Source organism: Kwoniella pini, chromosome 6, assembly GCF_000512605.2.
Source record: "Kwoniella pini CBS 10737 chromosome 6, complete sequence".
Classification (NCBI taxonomy): domain Eukaryota; kingdom Fungi; phylum Basidiomycota; class Tremellomycetes; order Tremellales; family Cryptococcaceae; genus Kwoniella; species Kwoniella pini.
In genome coordinates, this window is record NC_091721.1 from 24114 (window position 1) to 37225 (window position 13112).

A 13112-nucleotide genomic window follows, 5' to 3' on the forward strand; every position below is an offset into this window, starting at 1 on the left:
ATATATGATATACATCTCATCCCTGCACCTCCCTGTTCACTCTATGCCTCTGGATGGAACTTCTTGACCACGTCCGCCACGGCCGACTTGGCCATATACGTTGCACTTCTTCCCCTAGTCATTGATCCAGGTTGAGGAGCTGTATTCGACGAATTCGATAGTTGCCTCTGCACAGTAGGGAATTCTCTATCTGAGGCGGATCGTGATTTGCTCATCGTACGTTGTATGCTTGACGGTGTATCAACTAATGAAGTTGCAGGTGTGGGTGGCTGTTGAGTTATAGTAGGTACAGCAATAATCGGACTTTTAGGTTGATCCCCTAGAGCGGCTACTGGACCTTGACCGATAGAAGGAGAATTTACTCGTAATTGGTTCAACAAAGCTCTGGTCGCTGCTAACCATTTAATCTCATCTTCTTCACTTGAAGCGCAAAGAACATATGTCCTCTTCGCCGTAATCAACCTGAATGTATTCTCTTCGCCATGTTTCTCGCTTGGCACACCGGCTTGAGCAGACTTTTTCGGCGTAGATTGGGTATTATCATTCGAGGTTAGTCTACCTCGCATGGCGTTGGTGAAATTGGTTTTGGTTTGTGGGGATGTGGCAGCCGCCGCTGCGGTATTTGGAGCTTGATTGTGATGCGGGTGTGGATGTGGGTGAAAAGGGTTATGATGATGCGGATGAGCTGAGGGGGGTTGGTCGGTCTCTGATGCGCTCGACTGATCGGAAGCGTCGACTTCCAGTGCATCGAGAATGGATGTCAAGGGGATAAATCGAAGAGCTTTGGTGTCCTATAGAGCGACGCCAACTCAGTTATCGTTCGTCTTTCGCACTAGATGTGGCTGACGGGTCACTCACCATGTGCGACTTGGTATACGTCACTCCCTGACTAGTCAAGACAAACCACCTCTTCCTCCACACCTTTCTTCCTCGCCCCTTGGACCTTTTCATGAGGTAAGTTGATAAGATGACTTTTGTCGGATCGATCGGAGTCGCCGGCAAGTTCTGCAAACCGCTCTGACCTTGCGCCTGTTCAGCTAGATCTATATCGTCTTCATCCTCAGAGCTGACTACGAACTGGCTCGATCCAACGGGCAGATTGAGATTAGTCGGTCGTTCAGCGCTCGTACTAGAGACAGGTGGACCAGGTGCCGTAGACCCGATACTACTGGTCGATGGCTCTCGCCTAGCGCTGACTGATGGACCGCTCACTGATCTACTGGACGGAGCTGACGCCGCTGTCGATGGGTTGCGCATTGGAAGGGATTGCTGGATATTAACTTTCGCCATCTGCGATGTGAGGGAATTCGTCGTGTCCATAGGAGAAGATGGTGGGATGATTCCTCCCGATGCCAGAGTTGGGGAGACATGTCCAGCAGCATGTATAGCTTGAGGGTTTGATGTACCTCCTACGCTAGGTCGATTGACAAAGTATGATCCAGCTGTACTCGTTGGACTAATAGTGTCGAAGACTTCGGATGGTGCTCGATCCCTAGACGGGATTGCGATCGATCCACTCTTCTGCTGTTGTTGATGATGTTCCCCCTTCTCCCTCTTCGACCTCTCTTCCTCTTCCCTTTCCGAAAGCTTGCGTCGGACCCCGTTGATCGCTCGGACCCATTCTTCCATATCGTCTTGGGAGGAGGCTTTGGCAAAGAATGTTCGTTTAGGTGTGACGATGCCGAATGAATGGGGATTCTTTTTGACGGTTACAGGCGCGACGGTGTGGACGTCGTGTAGGTCGATCACCTTCTTCAACGAGTATTCCTGTTACGCAAATGGGTGTCAGCGTTTGCAATCCAACATATCTGGTGACGAAGAGCCGCAATACCTTTTCATCCTTGTAGTACGCCAATTTACCGGTACGAAGCACGAACCATCGCTTCTTCCATGCCTATGGTACACATGAAATGTATGAGCTATACCCTATGTCTCATCAGAAGGATTGACTGGCAGCTCACCTTTCTCCTCTCCTGCTTTTTCCACAGATATCCACTCTTGACAACCCTTTCACCTTCCATACCTTTGTTCAACCCGTCCAGACCCTCTTCAGCTTCACTGGCACTCTCCGCCCCATCACCTTCAGCATCACCTTCATCCTCATTCTCCTCTTCCACATCCTCAAGCTCCATCTCATCTAATACCTCATTACCAAACTTCCTTTCTGCTATTGCACTCAATCCGCCTACAGATGTAGTGGCTGGAGTCAAGATTGGCGAAGTTGGATTCGGTGATCCAACAAATGGCGGTTGAGTAGATGAAGTTATGGATGATGAATCTGATTCGTTGCCTGATGTTGGGTATGCGTGATATCCTGAATGAGGGGGTGGCGGGTGAGTAGGTTTCTGAGGAACGTTTTAGGTTCAATTAGCGGCGATGATAATGTCTGCCAGAACGAAGAGTAATGATAAGAAACTCACTTTCTTTTTGGGAGATTCATGAGCTCGCGCAGAGGTCGCTGATCTGAACGATAATTTACGTTCAATCTCAGATCGTGAGGGTGGTTGAGCGGGAACAGGTTGAGCTAGAGAAGGGGCACTTGCGCCCGGCGTTGATGGTGTTGGGTTGGCTGTAGAGTTGTTCATCAGCGACTTCGACAGGCGTGTGTATCATTGGGATGACGATCAATGGGAGGACGAAGAATTGGGAGGTAGAGTGATATGAGCTGTACATACCCTGCGGCTGTGACATGACGAAACGTTATCGATGCCTGTTGTTTGTTTTTTGACTAAACTCCGATGCGAGTATTGGCGTTCCACCCACACATCCGGGCTACGGTAGACGAGGTGATTGCGTCCGTGAGTCACCAGATGCCGAGGAGATTCACAGCTTGGCAAGAAGTGTATGAGATGACGATAATGAAAGAAGATGATGAGAGGGAAATAAATCATCTGAATAAGAATCAGATTGATCAACAACAACACCATTCATTACGACGGACCCTCAGACCTTTTACGTAATACCCACTGGAATAACCTCCATCTTTTGAATGCAATAAAAAGTTCATAAAGTATCATAGATCGACGTCTTATTCATATGAACAACAGTCATCGATATCTAGCCCATCACCCAAAGCACCCACCATGTCGCTCTCTCGTGCAGGACCATCTATCCGCCCAATATGCCGTCGGTGCTTGCTGCGTCAATCTCTCATCGCAAGCCCGATACGGCAATTCGCAACTACCCCCTCGATATCTCGCTCTACAACCCGTCAACAACCTTTCGGAATACCTTCCACAGCCTTGCTGAACCCTACGATACCTCGAAGCGAAGCCATACCCAGGATACCGCTTCAATTATCTGTAAATGACTTCGATGAAAAAGCACCAGCACGACCGAAACAAATCCTACGAATACTACTACAGCGAATACCGGAATACATCAACTCTCCCAGAGCTAGAGGGAAATTACAAGTGTATGGCTTACAGCCTGATGTCACTAGTAGACTAAGTAGGGAATGGATACTGAAAGTCGAAGATGATTTAAGTGGTAAAGAGAGTATGACCGATGAAGAAGCTTCAAAGGTCATGAAGATGAATGGATGGAACGATGAAGATTTAATCATTTCAATGGGTCAAAGTAAATTCATCACTACCATTGAATCTATGTCTCTACGAAACTTCCTCACCTATAGTGTTACTACTGGACATCTCAGTAATTCACTTAAATCTCACATTCAATCCATTTTATCAGTCACAGATCTCACTCGGCTTGCACACTCTACCGAATTCTTAAGTGCCCGATCAATAAAGAGGAAATTCCACCTACATATTGGACCTACCAATTCAGGTAAAACTTATAATGCTCTTAAAGCTTTATCAAAAGCCAAATCGGGCGCATATGCAGGTCCACTTAGGCTTTTAGCTCATGAAGTGTGGGAAAGGATGAATTTAGGTACAGTTGGAGATTTAAATGGGCAAGGTAGAGCATGTAATTTACTTACTGGTGAAGAAAGGAGAGTGGTCGACCCTGATAGTGGATTATTAAGCTGTACGGTTGAAATGTTACCTCTAAATGGAGTGACAGGTGGTCAACCGTTTGATGTGGTAGTGATTGATGAGATTCAAATGCTAGGAGATCAACAAAGAGGTGGATCATGGACAAAATCAATTTTAGGTTTAAATGCTAAAGAAATTCATCTTTGTGGAGATGAAACTACAGTTAAACTTTTACACAATCTATTAGAACCTTTAGGTGATGAAATTATAGTCAATAAATATAATAGATTAACACCACTTGAAGTTGCTCCGGAAAGTTTAGGGAATGATTGGGAGAAGATTCAACCAGGTGATTGTATTGTGACCTTCAGTCGAACGAATATTTTCGCAGTCAAGAAACTGGTAGAATCCACTGCTGGAAAGAAATGCGCTGTGGTTTATGGAGCTTTACCACCCGAGACTAGAGCTGAACAAGCTAGGGATTTTAATGATGAAAATGGGCTTAGTGAGGTGTTGGTGGCTAGTGATGCGGTGGGAATGGGTCTGAATCTGTGAGTGCGGTTATATGACTACGTCTCTACTTTGTTGGATTCAAACAGGATGCTATGCTGCTAGCTCTAGTGCTGATCATACTCACCGACGGTAGCAAAATCAAACGAATGATTTTCGAATCTCTCTCCAAGTTCAACGGCAAGACCGAAGTACCTCTCGCTCTGACACAGATCAAACAAATCGCCGGAAGAGCAGGCCGATACAAGACCTCGAGTGATTCGACCACCATCGCTTCTCCCATAGACACAGACGAAGCCCCAGCAACCGGTGGTTTAGTGACGACTTTGCACAAAGCGGATTTACCAATCCTACGAGAATTGATGAAACGTGATCTCCCTTCTATACCACGAGCGAATCTTGAAGTACCATATGGAAATCTGTCCGACTTGTCAGAACTTTTACCAGCCAACACTTCATTCGGATCTCTGTTGGAACATTTCGCCAGCCTGGCCAAAACTCCCTCTTACACCGTGTTATCAGCATATGAACATAAACTCCCTTTAGCAGATCTTATAGAACCTTATAGAGATAGTTTGAGTTTACACGAAATTGATTTATTCTGTTTCGCACCTGTAAATATTCGAGATGAAAGGGCAAAATCAATATTCAGTAATCTGATTGATGATTTTGCTAATAAGGGATTTGTGAATTTAGAAGAAATTTTCAAACCTTCAAGATTAATAAATCAACTTGAATTAGTTGAAGAAACTTTACGTACTTTACCACCTTTACCACCTATTTTAGGTATTGGTAGAAAATTATTAACACCACCAATTATAATTAGTTCAATACCAATGTTAGAAAGTTTACATAAATCATTAGTTTTATATATTTGGCTTTCATTCAGATTAGAAGTTTCTTTCCCTGATAGGAATCAAGCTGTTTCATTAAAAGAAAGAACAGAATTAGTTTTAGATAGTTGTTTAGAAAGATTACCTGGTTTAAGACAACGTAAACATGCAAAAGGAGAAAGAGGAAAAGAAGTTGATAGATTAGTAAGAGATTGGAGAAGGGAAAATGTTATGCCTAATGGAACTAGAAAAGTTGAAGGTGTTCCAAGAAAGGGATTAACTTGGTTAGAGAAAGATGTGGCTAGGAGAGCGAAAGAGAGGAAAACATTTAAGAATGTAAGGGTTATAGGGGAGGACAGTTGATTGTATCCATAGACCATTCACATCTCACAATATATATATCATATACTCTGCATGCATTATACCCACATCTCTGGTATTTTGACTGATTGTTGTGTATTGGGGGTTTACGATGATATGATGATAATTACTCAAAAAGGTAATTTCTATTATAAGTTGATTTTTAATGGAATGTCATCGACGCGACATGAACAACTGAAAAAAGGAATGTCAACAAAGTAAAATCCAATAATTTATTTTTAGTCTTTTATACATTCCTCCTTGTCAGTCTCAAACATATAGGGCACAAACTCACTCGGCGACTAGTCTTTACTCGCTCGCAGCCGACTCTAACTCTCAACAACAACCCGGCCCAAGAATACATCATCGCAGTATACCCTTAGCAATGTCCAAATCCCCCTTTGGCTCGCTCACCATTCCATCATGGTTACCAGGCCAAGACCTGCTCAATCCGCAATACAAATATGCTTCAGCAGGTCCTGCTCTCTTCGAATTCGATAAACTCAGTCTGTGGGCTTTCGTAGCTATGACCGCTTTCAATCCTATCTTCTGGAACACAGTTGCAAGAAATGGTATGTCACGAGTTTAAACCGTTTCAGTGTGTGTCGCTAATATCCATGATATAGAATACCGAAATAAAACAATCAACAAGATTGTTGGATCTCCTCTAGTCGGTACATACTTCTTAGCTTTGACTATCTTCTCCATCAGTGCCTTTAGGGATCACCTGTAAGTGCCTTCTGTTCACCACAAAGCAAAAACTACTGCTTTCTTTAGCGAAAACTGATGCTCATCTCGTACGACACAGCTTCCTCAACGCCTTGAAAAACCAACCATCCCTCATTGAGCTCGACCAACCACTAGTCAAACTCGTAGCTATCATTCTCTTCGCCTCCGGTCAAACATTCGTCATCACCTCGATGTGGGCTTTAGGAGTAACTGGTACCTACTTGGGTGATTACTTTGGTATTCTGATGTCCCACAGAGTCACTTCTTTCCCTTTCAACGTTCTATCCGACCCCATGTACGTTGGAAGTGCCCTTACCCATCTTGGTACTGCTTTGTGGTATCAATCTCCCACCGGAATCTTATTAGCTGGTTGGATTTGGTTGGTATACTCTGTTGCGCTTAAATACGAGGGGTAAGTGGGCTAATAAATCTGATATCGATCATCTTCATTCACCGTAATATCATCGTCTTCAAATCGAGATAAACAAGGCTTACCTTATGATTGCCTTTGCAGCCCATTCACAGACAAGATCTACTCAGCCAAAGCTGCCAAATCACCTTCTACTACCAAGAAGTCAAATACTTCCGACGGTGAGACATACGCTTCAGCAACAGCTACTTCATCTTCTATTCCAGCTACTCCATCGCGAAGATCAGGTAGAATTGCTTCTCGAAAATCACTTGCAGGTACATCCGATATTGATTCTTCCGATGCTGAAACTAAATCATCCACTACTACTGGTCGTAAATCAAGATCATCCGCTTTGACTCAAGAATTACATAATGCAGCTGGAAGCGATGCTAAAGGTACCCCTGCTAGATCAACTAGGAGTAGGAGTAAACCCAGAGTCGTCGATGACTCCGATTAAGCGAGACTATTGGCATCATGGAGGAGGAAATAGGATTAGGGAAGGGTTAAATTCCAATTGACCGGGAAGGGTGATGTGTGAAGCTCGTGAGGCTTTGGTGGGAGTGCAGGAACTTAGAGAAGATGTAGATGAGATAGCGGTGATAACGCAGGGAGGAGACAAGTGGACGTGGGTGTTGAGATTGAGGTAAAGATGGAATCAAGGCTATGTGGGTCGAGCCACAAATAGCGGTATGATGTGCGGTAAACAAAACTTCTAGAAAAGGTTTCTCTTCTTTCAATATATTTCAAACTTGGTCTGATATACCCAGAGTGTCTCAACGATACCACAAACTATATAATTATATACCCAAAAAGGATAGGGATGTATGCGCATTCATCTGCGCGAGATGTCATCGATTTGGCCCCCAGCGTTAAGCCGATCAATTTATGCCCAATACTATCGACAGTATGAACCTATGATGCATCCTTGGTTCGTAAATTTTGAAAACTCAACTCAAGACAACGATACTCTCTTGAACGATCCTAAATGGTACGAGAAACCTGAATACGTTGAAATTGAAGGTGGTAAGATCAGTCTAAAACAGGACGCCAAATTCACTTATTATTATAAATCATATCCTACTGCTAGTTCAAAATCCTCCCAACTCGATTCGAAGGAGGTAACCTTACCCAAGAACACCACTTGGTACGATAACCCACCCAGCGTCCATTTTCCTGCAGGGGTCGATCATACCTGGAGATCAGTATTCGATATGAGTTCCTCCAAACCCAGAGATGTCTTGAGCAAATCGCATCTAACTCTTATTAAGTTTGGTCCGCTGGATAGATCAGACTTGGTACCCGATTTGGTACCCAATAGCTGAGGTGATTAGTAGTGTGTCAGGGAGGGACTAGCTAGAGAACACTAGATAATGCCCATTCCACACCAAAGCCCATCTTCGGAGAACAATTTCTTGTTTCATGGTTTATAAATATGAACTCATTGTCCGTCTTCTTGAGCTCATATGGATGCATGTGAGATTTGAGTCAGTCCATCGTCCGTGGTCAATGGGTAAAGGTACAGAATACTATAAGATATGGTGTATATGATGTGTATAACATATGTGCTGGAAATAGTCTCATCGCTCGTGAAGCGAAAGGTTTTTGATCTGAACATCATCCCTGAGCATCCTGAGTGACTCATCCTCGACTGTAAAGAGCCGCCTGCTCTTCAGCTCCTCGCTCTATAGCTCCTTGACTATCTCCTCAACCCCCTTCCAGGTGTCACTCCATCATCACCTCGCCTCTTCTTCGCTCGAGCTTCGAGTATAGTCATTTCAGGGGTTTCAGCCCCAACGATGCCCTTGACCCCTGGAGTAGTCGGTAAGAAGTGAGTAGGTGCCAAGCCCAGAGACAGAACGGCGTCGGCGTTGTTAGGCGAGCTGAATTGTAACCACTCTTTTGTGACGGATTGTGGGAAATTACCGAATGAAGGTTTTATCGGGGTAGCGAATGAGCCAGCGTAATTAGGTTTAATATTTGTTGATAATGGTCGAAGTGCGGATCGGGTGATTGACGCAGAGTGAGGTGGAACCGGAGATGCGGGTGCTTGTTTGCGCTTTTTGATGGCTGAACTCGCTGAAGAAAGGGGACTTGGACTGGGTAATGAGATTGTGTGTCTTTTACTTCGCTTGATCGAGGTTGAGATGGATGCGGGTTTGTCTGCGCTACTGCTTGATGATGGTCGAGCTGGAGTAGATGACAGCACGAATGGGTCATCTAAATTGGGTCTTGCATCGAACGATAGCGATCTCGTAACTTCTGGTCGATGATCTCGGAAAGGCTGGATGAAGGAGGATGATCTTTGTGGACGAGGTCGAGTTGGTGATTCGACAGTTGGTGCGGAAAGTAATTCGGTTGACCAGGTGATCCTCTGCCTGGAGGCAAGTTGTTTCATTGTGGTCTGATCGAAGACCAGGCCCAACGTAGTTTGAGGTCTGGTGATTTGAATCTCGTCTCTACCATTTTGATCTGAACCTCTAAGAGGTGTGCTGTGTAGATCAAGCAAACTCTCAGCAGCGACGGCTTCGCCTTCGGCCCCTACACTACCTTCTTTGGAATATTGTTCGACGTTATCCTTAACATCCTCAACTGGCCAGCTACTGAGCTGCATACCTTGCCATTGCTGGGTGATATCTAATGCTGGTTCAAGCTGTTGGTGTTCGGTTCGCACAACTGAAAAATGTTCTGAGGGAACCCATTGCTGATCAGGCAAGGCATCGACCTCTTCTGGTGACGAAGGAACGGAATCATCTTCCATCTGTACGACCTGTACCATCTGAGCATTTCCCAGAGGGTAGGTGCCGCTGCTAGCTTCTGCGAATTGCTGATATTGCGGATGAAGCGCAAAGTGGTATTGACCATTGATCACCGTCATCGATGCCGGTTGAAACGGTTCGATACCTTGCCACGGGTGAACTTGAGGTGGGTTATTGGCGATACCTCGAGAAACGGATACGGGTGTGGAGACATTGAGGGGCTCAGCATAGTATTGAGAGGACTTTCCCTCACCATTCGAGATAGAGTTGAGAGGTGTGTTGGATCTTGTCTCGGTAGCGACATGAGGTTCACTGAGCTTGATCGATTTCTTCCTTCCTTTAGTCTTTTTTATGATGGCTTTACCTGCTTTCGTCTCTACCGTATCTTCGGTCTCTTCTTCTCTCATACCCAATGATCCTGATCTAGAACCGCTCTTATGCTCTCTTATGGCTTCGACTTCCTCTAAAATACTCTCCGGAATGATCAAATTACCTTGAGTACCATCAAGATATCGAGTCTTCTTCTGATCTTTGGCCTCAACTTCACCTCGGAAGATTGGAGCGACCAGATTTATACCGCAAGGAGTGATGATACCAGATGGACCGAATCGTTCGAGGAATGCTTCGTGATTCTTCTCAAGCTTTTGCATGTGGCTAAGAAGATTACGAATTTAGCTAAACTCGTTGAGTCAGGAGATGCTAGCTCACCGGTGTTTGTTGATCCAATCTCGCTTCGATTTGAGATTTCTCTCTTTCGCATCTTCTTGCGACTTGGGTCGATCAGTTTCTGATCCAGAGAGCGTTAGTTGATACTAGTCACATCATCTTAAAGGTCTGGCGAACTCACCATAATCCCATCTGCTCCTTCTCTTCTGTACGCTTAGTGGTACACCATGTTTATCCTGCAAATGCCTTCTAGCTACACTCCTCGCATTCTTTCCGTCGTAGGTCTTCGAGCAGACTCTACAGGTGTACATCTCGTACTGACTTGTATGACCTTGAAGACCGGTGTTCTCCTTCTCTGGTGGGTGAAGTATCAATAAATCGTTCACATCTAATATACATCCTGCTGGAGCGGGTAGTAAACCATTTTTACTAAGACCTTTAAGTTGGATAGCAGATTGATATGGATCAGGCAGAAAGACAGCTGTATTTTCGGATTCATTCTTCATTGCTTGAGTGGGAATGAGTACTGATGATGACCTGGATCGAAGGGTATTCGCTTTGCCTCTGCCTTTCGGTTTGGCATTGGCCGTGGAGGCTAGTCTGCAGGAGGGGTCAAATTGTGAAGGAGCTTTGGACTTTCTCTGAGGTCGATTTGCTGGAGTGTAGATCTCTTCTAGCTCTTCTTCACCTTCTTCAATGATTGCCATAGAAGTGTCCATCGTACTTGTGCTATCGTATGGCTGGCTAGGAGGTCTGGAAGGATACAAGGTGACCCACTGGGAAGAGTCATGCGGCGGTCCAGGATGATAGGTCATTCCGGATTGGTGGGGATGAGCAGTGGGTTGCCATGGAGGAGTTGGCGCCATCTGTGGGTGTAGCGATCGGAAGGACTGGTCCTCAAAATCAGCTCATCTAGCAATCAGAAGAAGACAGCTGGTCGCACTTACAGATAGTCTATTTAAGGATGAATCACCGAGAAGGCTTTTGCTGAAGCGGGGGAACCTGATCGAAGCTGAAAGAAGTTGCAATAATCTCTTGAGAAGTAGGGAGGATAGATCGAAATGTACAGTGTCCGTGACTAGCTTCACGAGCGTGTCTTCAACCTATATAAGGATGTAACACAATGAGGTCGAAGATGAAGAAATTGTAAAGAGATGAAGACGAATGTTTGGTTTGAAATCGATGTAAACATTGGATGAAACTTATCAAATAGTTAAAGGGGGTCTTGGTGTGTGCATTTGATCCGCACAGACCCCCTTTAATTATACATAGCACACAACAAATAACACACAGTAACACACTCAACCGAGGCCTATTTCAAGCGTCTTTCAGCTAGTAACAGCAACTCACTCTTATATCTTACTTGTTTGTCAACATACATGCATACATATACATCCACACTATCTATATCACTAGAGACAATTTCTTATAATTCATAATTCCGATGATTTGTTGATCATCCAACTTGATAAACATTAATCTCCTGAAACCTTGATGGTCCGTGCTTATGTCATTTGTTTACTTGCCACTTTAGTATGACGTTTTATTGATGTAGCGCGTCAAACCCCCTTTCCGGGTCATAAGATATGTACTGAGTAACTAACACAGGGCCTAGACCTCTCGATCAACACTTCTCCTGATGTTTATGGTGGAACGTACTGTGCATCAACGGTAGAATATCCCTCACACTGATACAGATCATAAGGCAGTATAGCAAAATAAAACACAATAGATTGCTAATCACGATGAACCTCCTTTCTTGCTGACGTCCAAGATCTTAAGATCTAAGCGAAGGACTGAACGATAAGTCGATCCATTCATGATTGACTCCACCAAAGTGTCATGATTACTCGAGCGAAACATCTACATTCTCATCGTGCATGAATCTAGACTTCAGCATGTCAAGGGAGGACGATTCACGAAGGCTCTACTCTTCCCTTCATGCCACGAGGGCATATCAAGAAGGCGTCCTGTGAAAGCAGCGCGAGTCAACACAAGGAGACCTTGAGAAGATATAAAAGGCAGTAAATCGATACTTTGTTTTTGATATCCTACCATAAACTCACAACATACTTTTCATTGATTATCTTCCAAGTCAACTACACTTCCCACAATCATAACATAATTATCAGACTTTTACACTTTTAAACCAAACGATGACTGGTATTCGTAACAAAATCTCGCAAAGGTTCCAAAGGCGCCCAACTTCTAGCGCTTCAAGTAGTACCGAGACCTCTCAGATTGGTGAGTGATATCGCATGGCTTGAGTGACTATTTGATATCCTATTTACGCTTAACAATTGAGCAGGTATTTCAGACAGAATCGTGGAGATCCATTCCGATTCCGAGGACGATGTCAACCCTAATGTGTCTAAGCGTAGTGATACTGTCACAGAAGCATCTGTCGCTACCACTGCGGCCGTTGACGCCACTACAAGTTCTGCAGGCACAGTTGTAGAGAGCAGAGATAGAACCGAAGAGGTAAGCTCAGCTACTGTTGCCGAAGAACAATCAAACGCTTCGGGAGCATCCCAGACCCATACAGTCTCAGGTACAACTCAGACAGCTGGTAAGTAATTTTAGGTACTGATAGACTTTCGTATACAATGGGCTCATGATCGATCCTTAGGAGTTGATACCTGCGATTCCGCCGCAAGTACAGGGCAGAGAGGTGGTCGAGCGATGCCCAAAAATAACGGAAGACAACCCAACCAAACCCGCACAAACTTTCGTGTCGAAGGTGAGGCTGCACAGATTAACGGTAATATCGGCTCAGGTAAAAGCCAAGGTATCACAACACACCATGACATTGTAGCTTCTGATCAAGCCAACCAGATCAATGGAAACGTTCACGATGGCAAAGGTACTGAGGCACTCTTGCTACAGTTTTTTAATAAGCGATAGGTAA

General features: G+C 44.6%; 6 protein-coding genes across 6 annotated transcripts; 4 read left to right on the plus strand and 2 right to left on the minus strand.

Annotated features, from left to right (window-relative positions):
• Positions 1-41: 41 nt before the first annotated feature.
• I206_104477 (uncharacterized protein) lies at positions 42-2691 on the minus strand (the record flags this gene model as incomplete). Its single annotated transcript, XM_019153772.1, has 6 exons — positions 42-791; positions 859-1767; positions 1832-1894; positions 1962-2345; positions 2421-2569; positions 2676-2691. The coding sequence occupies 6 exons, from the start codon at positions 2689-2691 to the stop codon at positions 42-44; spliced, it is 2271 nt and encodes a 756-aa protein (XP_019012512.1).
• Positions 2692-3083: 392 nt separating this feature from the next.
• On the plus strand, positions 3084-5644 carry I206_104478 (uncharacterized protein; the record flags this gene model as incomplete). The annotated part of the gene is made up of 2 exons (XM_019153773.1): positions 3084-4489; positions 4585-5644. 2 exons carry the CDS (start codon positions 3084-3086, stop codon positions 5642-5644), a joined length of 2466 nt encoding a protein of 821 aa, XP_019012513.1.
• A 382-nt stretch (positions 5645-6026) lies between these two features.
• I206_104479 (uncharacterized protein) lies at positions 6027-7239 on the plus strand (the record flags this gene model as incomplete). The annotated part of the gene is made up of 4 exons (XM_019153774.1): positions 6027-6213; positions 6268-6370; positions 6450-6782; positions 6885-7239. 4 exons carry the CDS (start codon positions 6027-6029, stop codon positions 7237-7239), a joined length of 978 nt encoding a protein of 325 aa, XP_019012514.1.
• A 388-nt stretch (positions 7240-7627) lies between these two features.
• Positions 7628-8104, plus strand: I206_104480 (uncharacterized protein; the record flags this gene model as incomplete). Its single annotated transcript, XM_019153775.1, has 1 exon — positions 7628-8104. One exon carries the CDS (start codon positions 7628-7630, stop codon positions 8102-8104), a length of 477 nt encoding a protein of 158 aa, XP_019012515.1.
• A 374-nt stretch (positions 8105-8478) lies between these two features.
• Positions 8479-11070, minus strand: I206_104481 (uncharacterized protein; the record flags this gene model as incomplete). Its single annotated transcript, XM_019153776.1, has 3 exons — positions 8479-10192; positions 10247-10325; positions 10386-11070. The coding sequence occupies 3 exons, from the start codon at positions 11068-11070 to the stop codon at positions 8479-8481; spliced, it is 2478 nt and encodes an 825-aa protein (XP_019012516.1).
• A 1290-nt stretch (positions 11071-12360) lies between these two features.
• I206_104482 (uncharacterized protein) lies at positions 12361-13108 on the plus strand (the record flags this gene model as incomplete). The annotated part of the gene is made up of 3 exons (XM_019153777.1): positions 12361-12448; positions 12513-12773; positions 12834-13108. The coding sequence occupies 3 exons, from the start codon at positions 12361-12363 to the stop codon at positions 13106-13108; spliced, it is 624 nt and encodes a 207-aa protein (XP_019012517.1).
• Positions 13109-13112: the final 4 nt, after the last annotated feature.